Source organism: Lemur catta, chromosome 1 (genome assembly GCF_020740605.2).
Source record: "Lemur catta isolate mLemCat1 chromosome 1, mLemCat1.pri, whole genome shotgun sequence".
Taxonomy (NCBI): domain Eukaryota; kingdom Metazoa; phylum Chordata; class Mammalia; order Primates; family Lemuridae; genus Lemur; species Lemur catta.
Genome location: NC_059128.1, coordinates 10,396,494 through 10,418,912, shown reverse-complemented (window position 1 = coordinate 10,418,912; position 22,419 = coordinate 10,396,494). Strand labels below are relative to the sequence as shown.

General features: G+C 38.9%; 1 protein-coding gene across 3 annotated transcripts in view; it reads left to right on the top strand.

The window, feature by feature from the left end:
* UNC79 (unc-79 homolog, NALCN channel complex subunit) overlaps nucleotides 1-22,419 on the top strand; it is a 224,348-nt gene that overhangs the window by 181,216 nt on the left and 20,713 nt on the right. For all 3 annotated transcript variants that reach the window (XM_045561661.1, XM_045561653.1, XM_045561670.1), the window contains 4 exons: nucleotides 658-726; nucleotides 3,866-3,976; nucleotides 13,514-13,618; nucleotides 20,419-20,496. In XM_045561661.1, the coding sequence (XP_045417617.1) occupies nucleotides 658-726; nucleotides 3,866-3,976; nucleotides 13,514-13,618; nucleotides 20,419-20,496 (363 nt within the window). The remainder of the gene's footprint in view (nucleotides 1-657; nucleotides 727-3,865; nucleotides 3,977-13,513; nucleotides 13,619-20,418; nucleotides 20,497-22,419) is intronic.

The following is a 22,419-nucleotide window of genomic DNA, read 5'->3' as shown; positions in this document are numbered from 1 at the left end:
GTAACATTTTCCCCCCAATCCCAGCGAACTCAATTTAAAAAATACATTTTGGTGTGGAATCTTGCCAAAGTAAAACTCTAATAAATATGTAAGACATGACTTTCTCTTGTAGAAATTTTATTGCTTTTTCCCAGGTTTTTGTCATGTCTTTTCGTAGCGGAGAAAGGGCAGGTGAAACTGGTTCTTATTTGGACTAATGGTTTTTAAATAGAGCTAAGTATTAGTACTCATAGATACTCATATTTTCCTAATACTGCCTTTCACAAATTTGTGTACCTCTTTAAAGTTGAATACATGTAATATCTACCTGTCATCTATGTGTCTGTCCCTCGTTTATCCATCCATCCATCCATGCATCCATTCATCTCTTTATTCAGCTTTCTTTCTGATTTAATTTTAGTGCTATATCTTTGAAGAATAGTTTAGGAACTATGTTTATTTAATTGTTTAGCATTGTTTAATTGTTTAATTAAAATTGTTTTGACCTGAGAATGATTTGTTTTCAACATTAATATATGGTACAGGAAACTATAGAGAGGTGGCCATATTTCATATTTTTTCTTTTTGCTAAAATAAATGCTTTCAGGAAATATTTGAAGCAAAAATATTCGTATTAGGAAAGGAACTGACATTAACTTTTTTCATGTTTATTCACAGTGTTCTTTAGATTCCAGTTTGAGAATTATGATTTGCCTCTTGAAGATCCCCTCTACCAATGCCACACGGGTATGTATGTTTCAGAGAAGCATAACCACTTGGTCAGTCAATTATTTTTTCGCCTACAAAGACAGACACGTAGCAATACTAAAGAAATAATTACACTCCTTACCACTCATGCTACATCAGTGTCGAGTATGAAGAGCTCTAATGCATGGCAATGTCATTGTTTATAATTGGTCCTCCTGGTCCTGGGCGATGCCTAGCAATCCATCCCCCATGCTATTAACTAGGTGATCTTTCTAAACACAGATCTCATTGTGTTGGTTCCTTGCCTAAAAATCTTTGATGATGTTTCATTTCTTTCAGGATAATATTCAAATTCTTTAACGTGACATACAAGAAGCTACTTTGTAACTTGCCAGCCTACCTTTCCACTTTAATCTCTGGCTACTTGTCCCATCCTCATGCCCCCTCTCCTAGTATCAGCATTATTATCCTCATCAACATAACCACCGCCATTTGTTGAGTGCACCATATGACAGGCATTGTGCTTAGTGCTTTACATATATAAACTTATTCAATTTCATAGCTCTTTGCCTCTGCCAAGGCCATTTCCTTTGTCTGAAATGCTTTATACCTTGCGCCTGTGGTGAACGGCTCCTCATTCTTCAAGGTCCCATTTAAAGAAAAATGCTTATATTATCTGTAGCAACTTCCTTCTATAATAGCTCCCACAATACTTGATCAAGCTCCCTATCTGAGCATTTACATTGTCTTGAAGTCTCCCCGATGAGACTGTGAGCTTCATGAAGTTCATTACTGTGTCTCATTCATTTTTGTATTCCTACCGTCATTTCTGGGCTGCATTGTATATATGTAGTGGTGCAACAGTTTGTATCGCAATAGCTTGTAATTACTAGTTAATATATCAACAATGCCCATCTCTTGCAGATATTTAACTTGACTATGCTTTCATAGACTCATAGTTTATGCTAGAAAGTTATAAAGGGATTATTTGGTTCAATCTGCTCATTTATAGACAAGGAAACAGGCTAAGAAAGATGAAGTGTCTTGGCCAAGGTATATAGCTCATTAGTAGAAGATTTGAGACTTGAACATAGGTCCTTTGAGTCCAAATTACTTAGTTTTCCTTTTGTACCATAGTGTTCCCTCACCATGCTTCTGGTAGTCAATAGTATATAGAGAGCGTATGGAACCAAAACTGACCCTTATGGGTGGGATTTAGATGGAGAAACCAAAATAGGCAATGACTTCCTGATAAACGTCAGCAGGAGATGATGTTGTGATTAATTTTATCTAAGCTGTAGCGCTTTGGTACCTACACACAGGGGTGGTTTGCATTACTTATAGATGTAAGAGCAAGATTCTATGTAGGCTTGAATCCAGGTATGTCTTTTTGACCAATAAGGATGCATTATATATCATCTTGAGACATTCCTGTCCCTACTCATCCATTGTCAGTGTTTCAAGACAACAACAGTTACACAGAACAAAGAATACTGAACCAACCATGCTGTTTCAAAGAGTTTCTTTCAGATGTTTGTATGTGGAAAGATGTTTTTCTGTGGGGCACAAAAACAAGTAAAAGACATAATTCCTACCCTCAGGGGCCATAAATATGTAATGAATTCATTTTTGTATCAATAAGGAAAAAGAACCTCAAAAATGATTATATCCTTTCATTCAGTCATTCCTTTTCTGGGAATCTATTCTAAGAAAGAAAATGAAAATGCAATTTTATGCAAAAATGAGTTTATTGGGTTGTTATTTATAGTAAATTTGACTTTTGTGGCCATTAAAATGGATGAGTATTAAGAATTAAATGGCACTAGAAATTTGTTATATTAAGTTCATAAAAACCCAAATATAGGATTGTATATGTGAAGATTTCAACTAAGTAAACTTGTATACAGTGAAGAAGGGAAATATAGCAAAATGTTATCACTATACCAAATGTGATCTGTACTTTCCTAAATATCCTGAGTTTGCATGTTGAGGGTGTGTTACTTTTATAATCCAGACAGTAAGCACTATAGAGGTTGAGAAGTAGTGGAAATCAGGGTGTGGAAGTCTTTTGGAATCCAATTAGAATCCTATCTCCTCTACAAAGCAATTCTACTTCTGGAAAATTGCCCCAGAACTTGGGTTTGAATTGCACTTGATAGCTCTATGGCCTTAGGCAAGTTGCTTGTCTACTTAACTGCCTCAGCTGCAGAGTAGGGAGGGACACTAAAGCTTCAGAGGGTTAATGATGAAGATCATAGCTGACATTGATGGAGAGACCTGACTGCTGCCAAGTGCTTTACTACATTTTCTCCTTTAATTTCTACAACAACCCTAATGACGTGGAAGCCATTATTATCCCTCTTTTACAGAGGAGAAAACTAAGTCTCAGGGTGGTTAAATCTCTTATTCAAGGTCATAGAGAGCAAGAGTTTGAAAACACTTGTGTCAGATTCTAGCACTTGTGTCATGACCTATATTATAACATGCTGTCTCCCAGGATAATTATAAGAAATTTCAATGAGATAAACTATATGAAAGCATCTAACTCTGCCTGTCACTCATTAGCTGCTCAATAAATATTTCTAAATAAGAAAGCATGTGGAACTAAAACTGACCCTTTGTGGGGGGGATTCACACGGAAAGACCAAAGCAGGATGATGCCTTCCTGATAAACATTGGCAGGAGGCTGCGTCGTGATGCATTTTATTTAAGCTGTAGTCTTTTGGCACTTACACACAAGGGTGGTTTGCGCTACTTCACCGAGAAGACAGGTTTCAAGAAGATATGAATCTGATGAACCCTTCCATAGATAATAGAGGTTCTGAGAGAAAGAATGGAAGATCCTAATGCAAACCTCACAGAGTCCTAATTGCTCAGGGTGGACATGAAGTCAGCATCATAGTTAGATAGGTTTGTAAATGTATGCCTCATGGAAAAATGAATTCTCTTTGAGCAATGAAATGATTTATTTAATCATGTTCTTTGAGCTATTGATTGAAGGTGCAGTTCTGTTTTTATTAGACCAACAAGGTTGCTACAGTAGCCACCTGGCCACAGAGTTTAAATAAAAAAAGAATAATATGATTCCATTAGTTAAAGTATCATAAGATTTTAATGCTTTTTTTTTTTAAAAGAAAGAGTCAGCAATTGACTTTATTTGGTGCCAATCTCATTGCAGAGTTTGTTGGAACCATTTTCAAAACTGCTCAGCTTTGTAATTCAGAATGCTGTCTTCACCCTGGCCTACCTGGTAGAGCTATGTGGCTTGTGTTACCGAGCTTTCACTAAGGTAAGGTTCTACAGGTGTGTTCTCGTGAAACTGAAACCTGGCAGAAATATTTTCTTTCTAATCAGTGTCAAATCCCTTTTAGGTCATTTGCTTCAATATAGTTAAAAATGAGTCATTCTGTTGGGCATGGTGGCTCACACCTGTAATCCCGGCAACCAAGGAGGCTGAGGCAGGAGAATTGTGTGTTCAAGGCCAGCCTGGGCAATATAGCAAGACCTTGTCTCTAAAAAAGAAAAAAAAAGTAAGAAAAGTTAGCTGGGTGTGGTGGTGTGTGCCTGTAGTCCTAGCTACTCCAGAGACTGAGGCAAGAGGATCACTTGAGCCCAGGTGTTTGAGGCTGCAGTGAGCTATGATCATGCCACTGCACTCAGCCTGGACAACAAAGTGAGACATTGTCTCTAAAAAAAAAAAGAGTAATTCTATTGAGATCTAGTAAATATCATAAGAAGGAAACACTTTACACATAATGTACATAAGCTGTGTCTAAGATGTGCAGATTTGGAGAATTGAGGTTTGTGTGCTTTAGGAGAGAAGAGGTATTTTGAATGAGATGAGATAATGGTCTCTGTGACCTCCTAAGGTCCTTTTCAAGTTCACCATCCCATGATTAGTAGGCACACCATCACTACATATCATTTTTATACTCAAAGTAGAAAAATATCGCCTTGTCATTTACAAAGCGTATAGATAGCTCCTTCATTCTCATCATTTGTCTGTCTCCCCAGTTCTGAGTTCTTGGCCTCTGAGATTGTAATCTCATCTTTTGTCATCTTGCCTTAATCATAGTTTCTCTATTGCATTATCTTTAGCACCCCCAGCCCCCTACTGAGAAAGTGGAAAAGTACTGCCTGCCCAGTGGACATAGCAGCCTTGCTGGAGCTGGTAGATTCTGTCCTAATGGAAAATCAGAAGGCAGGACAAATTGGGAGCATTTCTGTCCTTAAGAACAATGTACAAATGTTACCCTTCCAATGTCCAAATTTTCCAAGTTTATTTTCAACGGGGTCTCTGTTTCTATTTTTCTCTCTTGAACATTCAGAATGTGCCTTTATTCATGTCCACTTCTATAAACCCTTTATTTTCCTCATAAAAATCTAATTTTATACTAAGGCTTTTATTCTGTTTAAAATGCCCTTGTCTCCTTTCTTACCGACTTGTGTCCATTCTGCCATGTTAAGTGTTTCATGGTAATATTTTTTTTGGTTTTTCTGATTATAAACTATTTATTACCCTGCCTGGAGCAATATGTTTTCAAACTACCAAGATAATCAGCATTTTTTTTCTCTTTTCAAATCCTTCTTGAAAGATAACTTCTTCCTTTTTCTTTTTTCACTTAAAAAGTAGACCTATAAGGTACATCACCAAATACAATAAAAAGCTATTCTATTTTTAGAAGTCATTTTATTTCTTTATTGTCTTTACGTTTGATTTGTTTAAATTATATCTTTTTTTAGAAGAATCATAATAAGTTTGTACTGTTTATGTTGTGCACTATAGGTATCGATTACAGGGGACCTTCCAGTATTCTGAGTTCAAGATATTCTTGGTTTGAATGTTCGTTGTACATGGTGCCCCCTCACAATCCATCATAACTGTAGTGGCCTCTCCCTTCTTACTGTCATCTACACTTTCTCATTCCAACACAAAATGAGTATTACTTGTAGAAAGCTTCAATCCAGGGTGTTCCCACCTTTCTCATAGATAATGACAAACTATAAGAAATAGTTAAAAAGTAGCTATATCTGACTGGGACTTCTTCACTATATAATTAAAAGAAAAGTCATGGAAAGGTAGGAGCTTCGGAGACTCCCCCTTTTGGCAATTATGATAGTCTAGATAACCTGAAAACCGTCCCACTTAACATACTATAAAGGTGGGATAAAATGTAATAAACAAGATTTTAAATGTGTAGCTAATTTTATAAGAATGAAAGGGACAAAAATGAAGAAAGAATTGAGAACTAGAGTGGTAAACATATAAGTATTCCTGGGGGTGGGAGGTTTGCTGGTCTTGGTAACTTAGTGGCTTGAGTTTTAAAAGCCCACACAAGGAAAGGAGATGAAGTCTTGGGACTAATCCAGGCTGGTAGTTGGAGCTGACTTACCCCAGCAGAAGCTCAAAACTGTTGAAGGGTTATATACTAGGTAAAAGGGTGGTTTGGAAAGAATATATTCTTATATGGAAGTGGCAAAGAATGGTATCTATTTCAGCCTGGGAATTGGGAGAAAGATGTGTTGTACCTCTTGAGAATTAGTAAGCATGAGCCTATCTTTGAAGAGGTTTAGAGTTTGAATTTATAATACCTGCATGCTCTGGGAATCCCCAAGTTGAAAAGTCAAGTAATATTAGTGCTGAGCAAGTACTAGCTTTGGAGTGTCTGTGAGAAGCAAGCTCAAAGGCAAGCCTCAAACCTCTCTGGAAGGATATGCCTTCAACCTAGGCCCAACAGGATTCCCACAGTTAAAATCTTGATGAACATAAACTCACAATCTAAAATTACAAAGCAAATGAAGAAATAACCTACCTTGACCTAAGTTAGCAAAATCAACAACAGCAAGATTATTTCCCCCAAGGACTTCCAGTATTAAAACTATGCAATAGAGACTATAAAACCATACTTTACATGATAAACATATGAAGGATAAATAAAAATCACAAGAACAGATCTAGTCACTTTCAAATAAAAAGAAAGAAAGAAAGAAAGTAGAAAGAACAACCAGACCCAGACAGACAGACCAGATAGATTTGAACATAGTAGAAATCCTAGAAATGAAAAATAGTCACTGACATAAAAAAATCCTAAATGAACAGGTTAAGCAGCAAATTAGACACAGCCAAAGAGAGAACTGATGAAATGGAAAATAGATCTGAAGACATTACCTCAAATATAGCAAAACGAGATAAAGAAATAAAGGATATGAAGAAAAGATCTAACATATTATATGTTAGATCTAGATATTATATATCTAATAAGTGTTTCAGAGAAGGAAAATAGGCTTTTTATCAATTAATTAATTTTTAATTCTTTGATTCAGGAAGCACAATGAGACCTAAAAGTTTTACAGATAAAGTTTTACCTTCTCATGTCATAGTCTACTTGAGTAGGTACAACTTGGCAGAACAGCTGAGACAAAGAAAATATTTTAAGAACAACTAAGAGAAAAGACACTCTAAAGATAGACTGACAACAAGCTTCCCAATAGCACAATGGAAGCCAGAAGATAATGGGAAAAAATGTCTTTAAAATGATAAGGAAAAGGAATCATCTACCTGGAATTCTCTACCAGCTAAGTTACCTTCAAGAGTGAAGGCTTGGCCGGGTGCAGTGGCTCACGCCTGTAATCCTAGCACTCTGGGAGGCCAAGGCGGGTGGATCGTTGGAGGTCAGGAGTTCGAGACCATCCTGAGCAAGAGCGAGACCTCGTCTCTACTAAAAATAGAAAGAAATTATCTGGCCAACTAAAAATATATATAGAAAAAAATTAGCTGGGCATGGTGGCACATGCCTGTAGTCCCAGCTACTTGGGAGGCTGAGGCAGTAGGATCGCTTAAGCCCAGGAGTTTGAGGTTGCTGTGAGCTAGGCTGATGCCACGGCACTCACTCTAGCCTGGGCAACAGAGTGAGACTCTGTCTCAAAAAAAAAAAAAAAAAAAGAATGAAGGCTAAATACACTATCAGGAAAATAAGAAATTTTCTAACATCTTCTTACTGAAACAACTACTAAAAGATATATTATGGTAAGAAGGAAATTGAGCCATGAAGGAAGGAGTGAAATGTAGGAAGGAACGATGCTCAAAAAAATCAGTAAAGTGTGGAAATTTAGGGGATCATTAACAATATAAAGCAGTAATAATAATAATGTTAATCACATGGGTATAAAGACAAAATGGCACTAAAATAGTGGATAACAATAACCTATAAGATAAGGGTGTGTGTGTGCTGGGGGGTGGAGATTGGAATTAAAGCATTCTATATATTGTTTACAAGAAGGGCAGAGATAATGAGTAACTTTAAACTGTTAAGGATACATGTAAATGTTTTAAATGTAAACTCCAAAGACCAGAAATACAGTATATGAGTCCCAAATAAGTAGAGAATAAAACAGAAGAAAATTTCAATTAAGACAAAAAGAATCATAGAACAAGTGGTAATAAGCCCAAGTAAGATGATAGAAATAAATTTGAAATATTCCGGTAATTTAAAGAATTATAAGTTTGTTAGATTTGCTATGGATTGTCAGGTTGGATTTTAAAAATCAAGCTGCATATTATTTATGAGACCCATCTAAAACATGCTTGAAATACTGAGAACATTTGAAAGAAAAAGGTTGAAAAAAGATATACCAGGGAAATACTAATTAAAAGAAAGCTGAAGTCAGTAAACTGATGTTAATTGAAAAGCATTCTTATAAAGTAAGTCACCATATATTGATAAAAGGAACAATGCACTAGGAAAATGTGATAATTCTAAAACTCCATAGAGCTAATAATAAAGCCTCCAAATACATAAAACAAAAATTAATAGGATTAAAAGGAGGAATTGAAAAATTCACAATCGTAGTTTCAGTAATTGATAGATCAAACAGATGAAAAATGAGTAAGACTATGGTGTGTTTGAACAATACAATGAGCAAATTAGATCCAATGGACATAAAAAGAATCTTGAATCCACCAGCTGAGAACATATTGAAAAATATGAAACATTTTAAAGCATAGAGCAGACAATAGGGCACAAAGTAAGTCTTAACACATACTGGCGAGTCAGTTTCAAGGAGACTAAGTTCTCTAATCACAATGCAATTAAATTGTAAATCCATAACAAAACCATGACTGCATATAGGTGTCCAAGTGTGGCCTAAACAAGGGCTCACATATAAGTGGACACAATTCACGTTAGACATACTAAATTTTATTGAGTATGGAGGCAGGTGTAGAGATATGGGGCCTCCTGGTTAAGTCCCAGAACAGCTGGAAGAGGCTCTCCTCATATAAAGCCACACTAGGTCGTAGGGCCCTGCAAACATGGAGAAGAGTATACATGTACACATCACTGGTACACACAGATGTACATGGCTATGCCCTGACCCAACTATACCCGAAGAGCCTTTGAGATTCTTTTCTTGACTGTCCCTTATTCTCAGATGTCTGAATCCAGTCCCCCTGGCAGATTCTGACCCAGTCACTTTACCTGCACAGTGGTGTGTGTGTGTTGAGTGTGTGAATGTGTGGCAGTGTGGGTAGGTGTGAGTGGGTGAGATTGCACATGTACTCACGCAGCCAGGGCTGTTGACCGCTGGCGCTCTGAAAACTCATAACGTTGTTCAGGTTTTGCAGTCGTATATTTGTGTGTGTGTGTGTGTGTGTGTGTGTGTGTGTGTGTGTGTCTGTGTACGTACTTTTTCCCATTCATACAAGGTGCTGTGGGTTAATGGTGTCTGGGCATCGCTATATTTGGAAATTAAAAATATATTTTTAAATAATTTATAGATCAAAGGAAATATTATAAGAGAACTTAGAAAAATATTTAGAACTAAACAATTATGAAAATACTACATTCCAAAATGTGAGAGGTATAGCCTATAGAGATATTTAGTAGAAAATTTGTTGTCTTATTTTTTTTTTTTTTTTTGAGACAGAGTCTCACTTTGTTGCCCGGGCTAGAGTGAGTGCCGTGACATCAGCCTAGCTCACAGCAACCTCAAACTCCTGGGCTCAAGCGATCCTTCTGCCTCAGCCTCCCGAGTAGCTGGGACTACAGGCATGCGCCACCATGCCGGGCTAACTTTTTCTATATATATTTTTAGTTGTCCAGATAATTTATTTCTATTTTTTTTTTTTTTAGTAGAGACGGGGTCTCGCTCAGGCTGGTCTCGAACTCCTGACCTCGAGCGATCCACCCGCCTCGGCCTCCCAGAGGGCTAGGATTACAGGCATGAGCCACCGCGCCCAGCCTGTTGTCTTAAATACTTTTATTAGAAAAGAAGAAAAACTAAATGAGCTAAACAAGTCAATTTATGTTAAAATAAGAATAACAGGACAAACACAAAAAAGTTTAAAGGAAGGAAATAGTAAATATAAGAGCAGAAATTGATGAAATAGAAAACATAGATACCATAGAGGTTCAATAAAACCAAAAGATAGCTCTTTAACTGGACTAATAAAACAGACAAACCTTTGGCAAGACTGATAAAGAAAAGCAGATAGAAAGCACAGATAAAGAACATCAGCAGTGAAAAGGGAATATAACTGCAGACACAATAGAGATTTAAAAATGAGCTACTTGATACCATCTTGGATAATAGGGACAATTTTCTAGAAAAATGTAATATGTAACAATCAAAAAAAAATCTGACTAGACTTAAATGATGAAAAATGGAATCAGTAGTTAAAAATCTACCCATAAAAACCATTCCAGCTTTAGAGACAAATTCTACTAAACATTTTGGAAGAGTTTGATCTGTACTTTATACAAATTAATGAGATGGAAAGAAGGGAATACTTCCCAACACATTTTGTGAGGCCACTAGAATCTTGATACCAACCAGACAAGGGCAATAGGGGAAAGGGAAATTATAGGTCAGTATTCTTCATAGATGCAAAAATTCTGAATGAATAATAGCAAATCAATGCATTAAAAATAGAGCCTCATGACTCAGTTGGAATTTTCGTGAAATATGTAAATGGTTTAAATATTAAAAGATCTATAAATGTCACCATTTTACCAGATTAAAGGAGAAAACTTTTAATGTTATGTCATCAGATGCAAGAAAAGCATTCTTTATAATTTGACATTCATTTATCAAAACTCTTCTCAAACTAGGAATAGAAGGGAACTTCCTTAACTTGATAAAGGGGTCTTCCAGAAACCTCTAGCAATCATGATATTAGTGGTGAAATGCCACGAGCAATCCCTTTAAAATCATAAATAAGACAAGGATGTCTATTGTCACTTCTTCTATTCATTGTGGTGCTGGAGGTCCTATTCAGTTCAGCAAGACAGGAAGAAGAAATCAAAGGTATAAGGATTATAAAAGAAAAACACACTCTTGTTTTCCATAGATGATGTGATTACAAATGAACCAAAGATAATCTATAAACACCTTTTGAGAACTTACGAGAAACCTCAGTAAGGATGCTGGAATACAAATAAATACCTAGAAATCACCTATTTTAATATTCAGCTACACATGATTATAAAATGTACTTTAAAATAAAAATTTCATTTATTATAATGACAAAAAAATAAATCTGACAAGAATGTGCAATAACGTTTTGGAGATAACCAGAAAATTTTATTGAAGAACATTAAAGAATGTTAGATAAATGGAGACATATTTCATGTTTGTGGATGAGGACCCAGTATAATAAAGATATCTAATTTTCATAGAATAACCTATAAATTTACTATAATTCCAATAAAAATTTCTGACTTTCTCTTCTGATAGTGGCAGACTAGATAATTTGAACCCATCCTCGTACTTATCCTAAAAAAGGAAAAAAAAAAAATGAACAAAATATTTTCTGAAAACTTCTTGCTTTTAGCATCAAAATGCAAATCCAATATAGAATTATGAGGCTAAGAGCTGGGAGAGCCCAGAAATGCAGAGTTGTGAGCCTAGCACTGACGGACATTTTTGCCCTGGGAGTGTTTGTCAATCTGGAAGATGTGACTGAGAGGCTGAGCTGCAATTTTGGAAGCCCTATGAGGCTAGGGGGACAAAAGTCATAATCCAGACCCTACCAAAGGTGGGGACCCTGACTCTGCACCCTCCAACCATACACGTTTGGCTGGGATCACAAAGTAAAGAAAACCCAGAAGTAAACTTGCCTTCCCATGGACACAGCTCAGTGGCAAGCCCTGTGCTGGCCCGAAGTGAGATATTACAAGGCTTGCATTTGTATTAAGGTAACCTGGATCCGCTGCTGCCTCCAGGCACCTGGCAAAAAACAAACAGAAAGCTCTTTGAAGATAGATAACATTTCAGACAATTTATTTCTGCAAATTTTTTAAAAAAAAATAAAGCATCCAGCACACAAAGATAACCAGACATATGAGCAGGCAGGATACAATGAGTGAAAATGAGTAGGAAAAAAAGACAATGGCTACAGACCAACAGGGACTCCAGTTACTTGATTATGAAAGAATCGAGAAAAGACACACAGGCCCTCTAAGGTGCTCCCAATGTGCTGTTGTTTGTCCTGGGTTACATGAGTGTTCAATGCACCTTGATCCATTTAACTGTACACTTATATTGTATGTACTTTATTGCATGTGTGTTATATTTGACACAAGGAAAGGCTTACAAAATTGAAACCAATCCAACATTTCATCAATAGGAAGACTGATCAATGAATTTTTGTATGTCCATATAATAAAATGTTAAGTTGTTGGGTTGAAAGAACTAGAGCTACATGTATCAATGGGGATTAGTTTCAAAAGTATAATGTGAATAATTATAAGTTGCAGGACAATATGCACGGTGTATCATTATATAACAGAAAGTGTAAAAAACATGCAAAATGACATTGCGTATTAATGGAGGCATAATATGCAAAGTATAAGAACATACATGAAATAATAATCACCAGATTCCAAACAGTGGCTACTTCAAGGAAGGGAGGAAGGAAAGAAGAAAAGAGAGCACTATATATGTAGCTTCAACTGTTTCTGTAATGTTTTATTGATTATTTAAAAAGATGAATCAAATAAAGCAAAATGATACTCTTTGACAAAGATAGACGGTAGGTACATAATATATGTCATTCTCTCTATTTTTCTGTATGCTTGAAATAGTCTTCCTTGGAGAGAACATGGAACACTTTAAACAGTTGTACATGTGTCTCTCTAAGTCATTTTATATTAAAATTTCTTTTAGATTTGTTTAATTGTGGCAGTTCTTAGAACCTGTTTCCTGTGAATAAGAACCAAATCCTGTGGTTTCAGTATTTAATAGATAGCCTGTTTTTTTCTTATCCATTAAATTACATGTTCTCAATGGTTCAGTAAATTTATAACACACACAAAAATGCTTTTTTTCTTTTAATTTTATTTCTTAAGGACAGTTCACTGTGCACTTTTTTTTTTTTTTGAGACAGAGTCTCGCTCTGTTGCCCAGCTAGAGTGAGTGCCGTGGCGTCAGCCTAGCTCACAGCAACCTCAAACTCCTGGGCTTAAGCGATCCTCCTGCCTCAGCCTCCCGAGTAGCTGGGACTACAGGCATGTGCCACCATGCCTGGCTAATTTTTTCTATATATATTTTTAGTTGTCCAGATAATTTCTTTCTATTTTTAGTAGAGATGGGGTCTCGCTCTTGCTGAGGCTGGTCTCTAACTCCTGACCTCAAGTGATCCACCCGCCTCGGCCTCCCAGAGAGCTAGGATTATAGGCGTGAGCCACCGCGCCCGGCCCACTGTGCACTTTTAAGTACTGTTTTTTTTAATTTCTGATCTGTGAATCTTTTGGGAGCTCTTTTGACATAGATCTACTCTAATTGAATTTTTAAAATCACTTACCTTCTTCTACTTTGTGTTATTTAGGAGCGGGATAAATTCTACTTGTCTCGTAGTGTTGTTCTAGAACTTCTGCAGGCCCTGAAGCTCAAATCTCCTTTACCGGATACAAACCTCCTTCTGCTTGTCCAGGTAGGCTTATACCTTATTCGTACAACTTCTTATGAAATCCACGTGGGTTTGAAAAAAATAAGGGAGGTGTGGAGCATATACATAAAACCAAATATGTTCACCCAGACGTAAGAAATAATGTATCTTATTAGGCTCATGATCTAACTAATAGTATGCACTTGGCATTTCTATTGTCTAACAAAGACACAAAAGGAGTATTTTTTTTGTTCCTACTGTGGAACTAGTTCTGCAAGGGATAGAAAGAAGACTGAAATTTGTAATTCTAGTAGGTCGAGGGAAGCTCACTCAGCACAGCTGAGACAGGACTACTGACACCAGACACGGGGAAGCAGGCCAAGGTCTGACTGCAGAGTTGGATGAGTATGGGAGGGGGTCACCAAATCTCTGTGAAGCAGAGGTGAAGGTGAGGCAGAGCCACGTCAGATATGGTCAAATGACAGGGAGCACTGAGTCAACGACGGTCGGGGTACCCTGTGAATCAGCTCGAGTGGGACCAGTCAGGCAGGGAAGCTTGAACTCATATAAAGCAGGCTCTGGAGAACGGGCAGCGATTCTCCTTTTGGTTGCAGGGCAGCTTGTGAAGGCCTGCAGCCTTGCATCCCCCATGTCCTTAAGTCAGCATCTTAGGCAAACATGCAGGTTTTGGTGACCCAAGATGGGCTATGAGTAGTGCCATGAGAGAGAGAGGGGTAAACAAAGTCCTAGGGGAGAGTTGAGAGCAGGAAGGATCCCAGCCTGCATGGCATGAAATCAGGGAAGACTTCATGAAGGAAGTGGCGATGGAGCTGAGTGACAAAGGCCTGGTGGGTGCAGGCAAATGTTTTTGCCTAGGATTGAGATTCAGCCCAGAGGTCGACTGGCTTCAAGCAATGGTGGAGGCTTAGGGAGGACAGTGGAGTAAATTTAGGGATATTGACATGAGGATGAGGTTGAGGAAGAGCAGGCTGGGGATGGAAGAAGGCTCATGAAGCATTAGGAGCGCTAACATGGCCTAGTTGCTGTGCAGGATGCTGAGGAAACAGAGACGAATAAACCATGGCCTTGTCCTTCCAGGAGTTCACAGTTTAGTAGGTGAAGTTGACACGTAAACAAAACATTCCCACACGGTGCAGAGGGTGCAGGAGTAGAGCTGTGTATCAGCTGGGAAGTGGTGTAGAAAAGGGCCCACGTGGACCTGGAAAAATGCACAGGGATTCAGGAGTTTACCCGAAGAGTAGAGGGGGAAAGCACTTGTCATTTACCATTTAACGTCCACTGCCTGGTCTCCCTCCTCCCCCACCAATCATTAGGACCAGAATTGAGTTTCTCTCAAAGGCTTGCGATTTAATAAAAAGTTGGTGTGAGTTCAGTGAAGAATTGTCTGAGTGGTCTGTGAAGAGCTTTCCAGGGCACACTGGCGCTCGCCGGTGATTGCTGGAACATGGCGGCAGTGGACGTTGGGTGTGATGCTGTCAGAATGAAATGCCCCCATTGCACCAGGATGCTAGACAGCCCAAGGGAGACAGAAGCAAAGTCACAACCAGAAAGCATCTATGCTCCCAAGGAGGGGCAAACTTTGAATTCCTCCCAGTGCGTCGCCATGCATCAGCAGCCACGCTGCCTTCAGTACAAGCAACGCTGACACACAGACCTTGGAGATGAACGGGCTCTGCGCTGGTTTGGAGGAGAGAGCAGGTGAACAGAGTTTAGTGAAAGAGACCAGGAGGGATTTAAGGTCAGCAGGTTGAGAGTGTCCGGAGGTCACTTGCTTCTGTTAGTGCTTCTGCTGGGGATGTGCCACCGCAAAGCAATCTAGATTTCAGGGCCCCGAAGGTGCTTTCCTGTGGGCATTGGACGGTGGTCTCCTAATTGCCCTTGGTCTTGAGCAGAGCAGGCCTGTGCGGCTGATCTTCTTGGGGTCTGGCACCCCATGCTCTGACTACCGGGGGCTGCTTTTCTATGAAGTACATTAGTCAACCATAATAAGCACTTGTCACCAATCCACAAAGGAACACTGACAGTTTAAATTACCCAGTGCTTAAAGAAACCATGAAAACAGTGATTATTGCCTCACAGTTAGGTGAATAAATAACAAAACAAATTAGTTTTAGGAAGAAAGAAGGCAAAAAGATACTTCTAAATGTGCTTTATGGATTTTCATCTGCCATTCCAAATGTATAACATTTTCATCTTTTTAAAACAAAGACATATTTGTCACTGAATCATTAAGTTGAAAAAAGTCAAGTTGTAAAATTGCTCAAGTTGGAGAAGTGTTTTGGAGCCATTCTGGGCTCGTGCCCAGGAGAAACAACTTTATGGATAATGTTTCAACCTTCTCCAACACAAGATGTTAAATGTCATGCCATTGTGAAGTAACATATCCTTATTCTATGAACTCTTAGGGTAAACCATTTTCATTACTAATGAAAGAAATAAATGTGAAGCTTACCTTAAAAAACAGAGCAGTTTCCTTTTCTGCCCTGCGTCCTGCCTAAGTTGTGGAGAGAAGTCCTCCATGGGCCACACATAGGACGAGGGAGAAGCGTTTTTGTTTCTCTTCATGAACAGTGCATCTTTCTGTAGGGTTTCTCTGTTCCTTCTCTCTTGCCCTTGGCTGCCTGGGCCCTCCAGGTGTTCTCTGGAGAACAGCAGACGTCATCGTCTGTGCTCTGGCAGCTTCTCTTAGGCCAGAGGATTTAGGCTGGCGTCAAAAGGAAGCTTTCCCTTTTACTGACTGGCAGTATCAGCTCCTGGCACCTGTGTAACCAGGCTTACAGTGTGGACAGATGATGTGTCTGGGGCAGACAGTGACTTTCTTCATGGATGTCAGTGACCATCATCTGAAAGCAGTGGGGTGGGTCTGTTTAACTGTAAATGCAACTTGGAAACATAGAAGAATGTAGTAATTGGGAGAAAACCCACCCCTAGGCGATCCATTGTAAATGACTCTGGCCCCATTAGTGAAAAGAAAGAGAGTCAGTTGCTGCAATGTTGGGTTTCCCATTCATTCTTTCACCCCATAAGGAGCCACTGGTATTTCATCTACTACTTATTTAATAACTCACTCAGAGGATAGATGAGCTCACTGAGATGGAACCATTTATATTCTTCTCATCTCACTGACAGACCATACCTTTGCTGTTTAGCAAATGCTCTAGAGGCCCCTGAAAGGACAATGGAACAGTTGCTCAAGGAATGTGGGGTCACCCAAGTTCTAAACATGTCAAGGCAGTCACAGGAACCAATCTGTTTTTAATTCCTAGAAATTCTCCCTGGAGGCCTGGCGTCACGGGGAATCTCCCAGCTTGCTATGTTGTGGTTGTCTAGCCATGATGGCTATTATTTGTTTTTAATGTTGTATGAAGTCAGGTGGCCTTAAATGTCCAGTTGGATTTTTTTTTTCCCAAGGAAAAGGAGGCATGGAGTCAGGAAGGAATTTGCCAAATGGAAAAAATAATTATGTTCTTCAGAACCTAAATTCTTGACCACCAGGACACAGATGACCTTCTGCACTTTGGACAGATAACTATCATGTTATATTATATATTAATTCAGATCTATTGACATTTTTGCTTTTGCTTCCGCATTTTCTCTTCTGCTGGCTTGCTGTAGATATTTTATGTGTAACAGGTTATTATAATTGTTCTGGAGGTGGGTTAAAGGAGAGTTTTCATAAGGGAGTGATAACTCATTAAAAGCCACCATAAAGACTATTTAAGTTCAAATCAAAAAGAATTTCCTCAGCTCCTATTATGTGTCAAGAGTAGATATTCTGCTAATTTGCATGTACCGCTCCCACTCTGTGGGATATACCCACATATTCAAAGTGTGAGAAATCGTGCTGGTGAAAGGTTTTCTTTTAAAGATAGGTTAGTTGTGGGCCGGAGGACAAAGAAATGGTAGAGGTACAGCTGTTGTTTTTAATTCATGGAGTTACTGTTGAGTGGGGTTATTAATATTAGTTGAGTTAGTAATAATCTGATCACTCTGTGAGATGAGAGGTAGAGACACTATTTTGGGTAACATTTTGATATTGAATTTAGTAATGACACTTAATGGATATCTCGTTTCTCTTGTATTCTTGTGCATTCATGGGGGAGTGCGTATTGCAGAGGCATGCCTCTCTCTGAAAGTATGGAACTTTTCCTTCTACAGCAATCATCGTTTCCCTCTCCGAATTTAGTTATATCTTTATACTTTGAGCAGCTTTATAAAATTGTGATGGATTTTTTTTTCAGTTCACGGTTGGCAGCCATAAAAAACAGAGACAGAAAGGCTTGTTGACTTCTAGGGTGATTTCTGATTAATTCTGACTTGTAAGAGTTATCACAAAGCAGACATTTGAATTTGACCTCAGATCTTGATGGGGCGAAGCTGCTGAACATGCTGACAGCGCGCTTATATTTCGCTACGCGTTCCACTTTGCTGAGTGTGGTAGGTTGGAAAGGCAACTGCCGCAGGGAGATACAGACATCTGAAGTTTTGCTTCTTCACAAGTCTTATCTTGCCCTCGAGGGCCCCTGCGGGCCATGCCGGCACACTTGAGGGTGTCCAGGACTGTAAACCATCCTTAAAGACGCAGCTCTCTGCGCTCCTCTCGGCTCACCAGTAGATATGGCTCTATCTTCCTGTGGCCTCTCTTAGCCTTGCAGTCTCATTTCCGTTGTAAAGAAATTATTAATAATGAAAATTAACGCTGGTGTCCTAACAGATTTTGGAACTTAGTTATAAGTTGTTTATCTTAGACTGCACAATTAGCTTTTGAAAAAAGTTTTGTTTTTGAGACTCTATCTTGGGTGGAGTGCAGTGGCATCATCATAGCTCACAGCAAACTCAGACTCCTGGGCTCAAGTGATCCTCCTGCCTCAGCCTCCCGAGTAGCTGGGACTACGGGTGCTTGCCACCACGCCCAGCTAATTTTTTCCTATTTTTAGTAGAGATGGGGTCTTGCTCTTGCTCAGGCTGGCTTCAAACACCTGATGTCAAATGATCCTCCTGTCTCTGCTTCCCAGAGTGCTAGGATTACAGGCGTGAGCCACCACACCCGGCCTGAAAAGAAATTTTAAGGGAAAACATGCAAATCTCTACCAGGAGGTTGGGCTGGGAGTGTTCCTTCTTTTCACTAAAATATTTCAGATTTTACTTTTTTTATGTACGAGTTTTGGCCAAAGTTAAAAGCATTACATTTAAAAAAAAAAAAAAACCCAATGTATGTACTTTTCCTTATGTTAGAAATAAGTCCAAGTTAGGTGAGCAGATGTGAGCTTACCTAAATGAAACAGTGGAAAATTTTAGGTGTTCGCAGGATGTTCCCAACAGCTATTTTCTTTGCCAGATTCTGAGTTAATGGCCAAATAGATTCTTCAGCTTTCTGTAACTGTATTTGAGGCAAATGGGGTGACAGAATGTTAATGTGGACATGGAATGTCACCCCCAGCTCGGTTACCTACACTGCAATGCCTTTCACGAAGGACCACACCTCCTGCACCTGAAGACCAGCTCTTGGCCCTGAACTAGAAGTCTACGGGCAACTTGGCCTCAGAAGACCCTTGGCTTAGAGCTCCACGTTGTTAGCCGGAACCTGCTGCCCATTTATAAAGCTTAGGCTCAGACTCCTGTTTAGCCTGACGATGTGCTGGTTTCTGCTCCTTTCTTCCATAGCTCCTCAGCAGGCCTCCCTAAGATTTTCTGTACAACCCCAATTCCTGTTACTTCTCCCCAGCATGACAGGGACCAAGCCTTCCCAGCTGAACTCGTGGTCTCGATCCACCCGGCTTCCCTGTGCCTTCTGGAATGTGTGGAATGAGAGAGAAGGTGGAGCTATTGGTGCCGAAACTTCTTTGGAGTCTCTGAACTCTGCACAGCAGCAGTTTTGGATGCCAGGGTTGTTAGGGCCACTGACCAGAGGCCAGGAAAGAAAAATTAAACAGGCGCTAATTCCTCAAAGCAAGTCCTACTTCATCTTTAACTTTTTTCCTAAAACAATTAATAAATAGTTGAATATTGCATTAAGTGGGACACACCTGTCAAAATCTGTAATGAGGCAAATTAAGTTGTAATCTGGCAAACCCATCCTTTATCATGATCTCAAATCATAATTGGTAAATCCATTCATTTCATAAAGTCTTGCTGAGCCCCTCTGAGATGCCAGGCACTAAGCTAGTGCTGAGAATGAGGTGCCTCAGCTCTGTGTTCTTAAAGATCTCATAGCAGGTTGAGAAATAGACTCGTAGGTCGCTGCCGTCTACTGTGATGACTGTTACAGTGGAAATGTGAAAAGTCCTGCGGGTGCACAAAGCAGGAGTGGGTGTCATCATCAGCACAGAGTGTAGGTGTGGATGAAGTGGGAGGGAGGAAGGTGACATGCTGAGGGTCCTCGGAGGGGAATAAACAGGTAGAATACCCACTCTGTGGTTGACTGTTTTTCTGTTTTCTTTCTAAATTTATGATATAATGATAGGAATCACGAAAATCTATGAATATGTGCTTAGAGTAACTGTCAAAAAGTGCTAAAGAATAAATAGAATGACTTCAGAATAAATCTGACAATGCTGACATCTTTTATTTCTTCCTTGATTGAATGGATCAGTTCAGTGCCACTTAACTGTCTGGGTAAAGTAAGAATCTGCGCATTAATATGGGTTCTGTGAATCTGAGTTTCAGATAGGAATGAACTATCATGATTAGCAAGGCTGATATACCCAGGGCAGATCGTCATGAATGTAAACACTAATGAATTTAAGCCCAGTTAATAAAATTATAAATTACTTATTACTGTCCAAGTACTCTTAAAAATAATTGTGCTTTCAATTTTTTATTAGTTTATTTGTGCAGATGCTGGAACCAAACTAGCTGAGTCAACAATCCTGAGCAAGCAGATGATAGCCTCTGTGCCTGGAGTAAGTCCTGACCAAATGAATTGTCTACATTTTTATATTTCATACAATATAAAGAGTGTAGAGTGGTAAGAGCGCAGGCCTTAGACTCGCACCAGGGTTTGAGACCTGCCGTGTACTACCTGTGTGGTTTTATGAAAGTATTTTAACCTATGATTCTTTGATTCGTATCATCCAGTGAATGGGGTATAATAGGGCTAAGTGTATAGGTTGAGGGTCGAGGGAGATAATACATGTAAATCATGTTAGTGTGGCGCCAGACATGCAGACACATAGTAAGTGCTGAGTAAATGTTATCTGTTAAAAATAATATTAACAAATGTTACCATTTGTTGGATATTTTAATTTTCAATATTCTGCCATTGTAATTAATATGCAATGAACATCTTTGTGCTTAAACCTTTGTCCATATTTTAGACTATTTATTTATAATAGATTTCAGGGAGTAGAATTACTAGGCTATGGGTTTTTTTTTTTAAGGGTTCTTGATAGTGTAATGCAAGGTGCTATGAGATAAAATCCCAATTCTCAGTGACTTAACACAAAAGTTTATTATTTGCTCATGTGAAGTTTAAAAACAGGTATCCTGATTAGTAAGGGAAGGAGAACTTCCACGTGGATGCTCAGGGATCAGGTTTCTTCCATCATGTGCACCCCTCTGCAATCAGCTGGTGGCTGGAGAAAGAGAAGAGAGTATGACACATGGGGTTTTCATGGGCCAGGTCTAGAAGTCCATATTTCTTCTACTCACATTCCATTGGTTAGGACTCAGTCACATGACCACACCTGACTGCAAGGGATGATGGGAAACGTGGTCTAGTTGTGCACTAGGGAAAAAGACAAATGAGCCTGGGGGAGTAGCTAGCCAGTCTCTGCTGCACACACACTCTTTCCTTACTGTTTAATTCTTTAAAACTCAGTATTTGCTACTTTTGTGATAGCTAAAAAATAACATCCCTCATATATAAAAGGGTTATTGAAATCAGTAAGTAAAATATGAACATTCCAACAACAATAAAAAGCAACACTTACAGGGATCACATATAGAGCCCTTTCCAATGACCAGTAAGCCATTCAAAATAATCCTTTTAACTCTCACAAGCAATCCATGAATTGTAAAGTAATAGGAAATATAAAAATTAAAGTTGGCTGGCAAATGAGCAGATTTTTTTCTTTTTTAAAAAAATCAGTTTATTGAGGTATGAATGACATACAGAAAGCTGCATATCTGTAATGTGTGTGACTTTTTGAATTTGGAGATGAGTATACATATGTGAAACCGGCACCATAATCTATGCCATGAGCATATCTATCACCTCCAATGGCTTCCTCCCAACCTATTTATTTATTAGTTATTATAATTATTAGTGATAAGAACACTGTACATAAAATGTACCCTCTTAGCAGTGCATAATTTTCAAGTACAAATTTTCAAGTACATAATATAGTATTGCTAACTACAGACACTATGCTGCACAATAGATCTCTAGGGCTTACTCATCTTGCATAACTGAAACTTTTGTACCCTTTGATCAATATCTCCCTATTTCTCCCTCCCACAGGAGATTTTTCTTGATGATTAAACTTACTGATGGTGAAGTGAAACAAGCATTCTCATATGCTACTAGTCGGCCAGTCACAGTGGCTAATACCTATAACTCCAGCACTTTGGAAGGCTGAGGCGGGAGGATTGCTTGAGGCGGGAGGATTGCTTAAGCCCAGGAGTTTGAGACCAGCCTGGGCAATAGCAAGACAAAAAAATTTGAAAATTAGCAGAATGTGGTGGCACATGCCTGTAGTCCTAGCTATTTGGGAGGCTGAGCAGGAGGATTGCTTCAGCCAGGAGTTTGAGATTGCAGTGAGCTATGATAATGCCACTGCACTCTAGCCGGGTGACAGAGTGAGACCATGTCCCAGAAAAAAAAA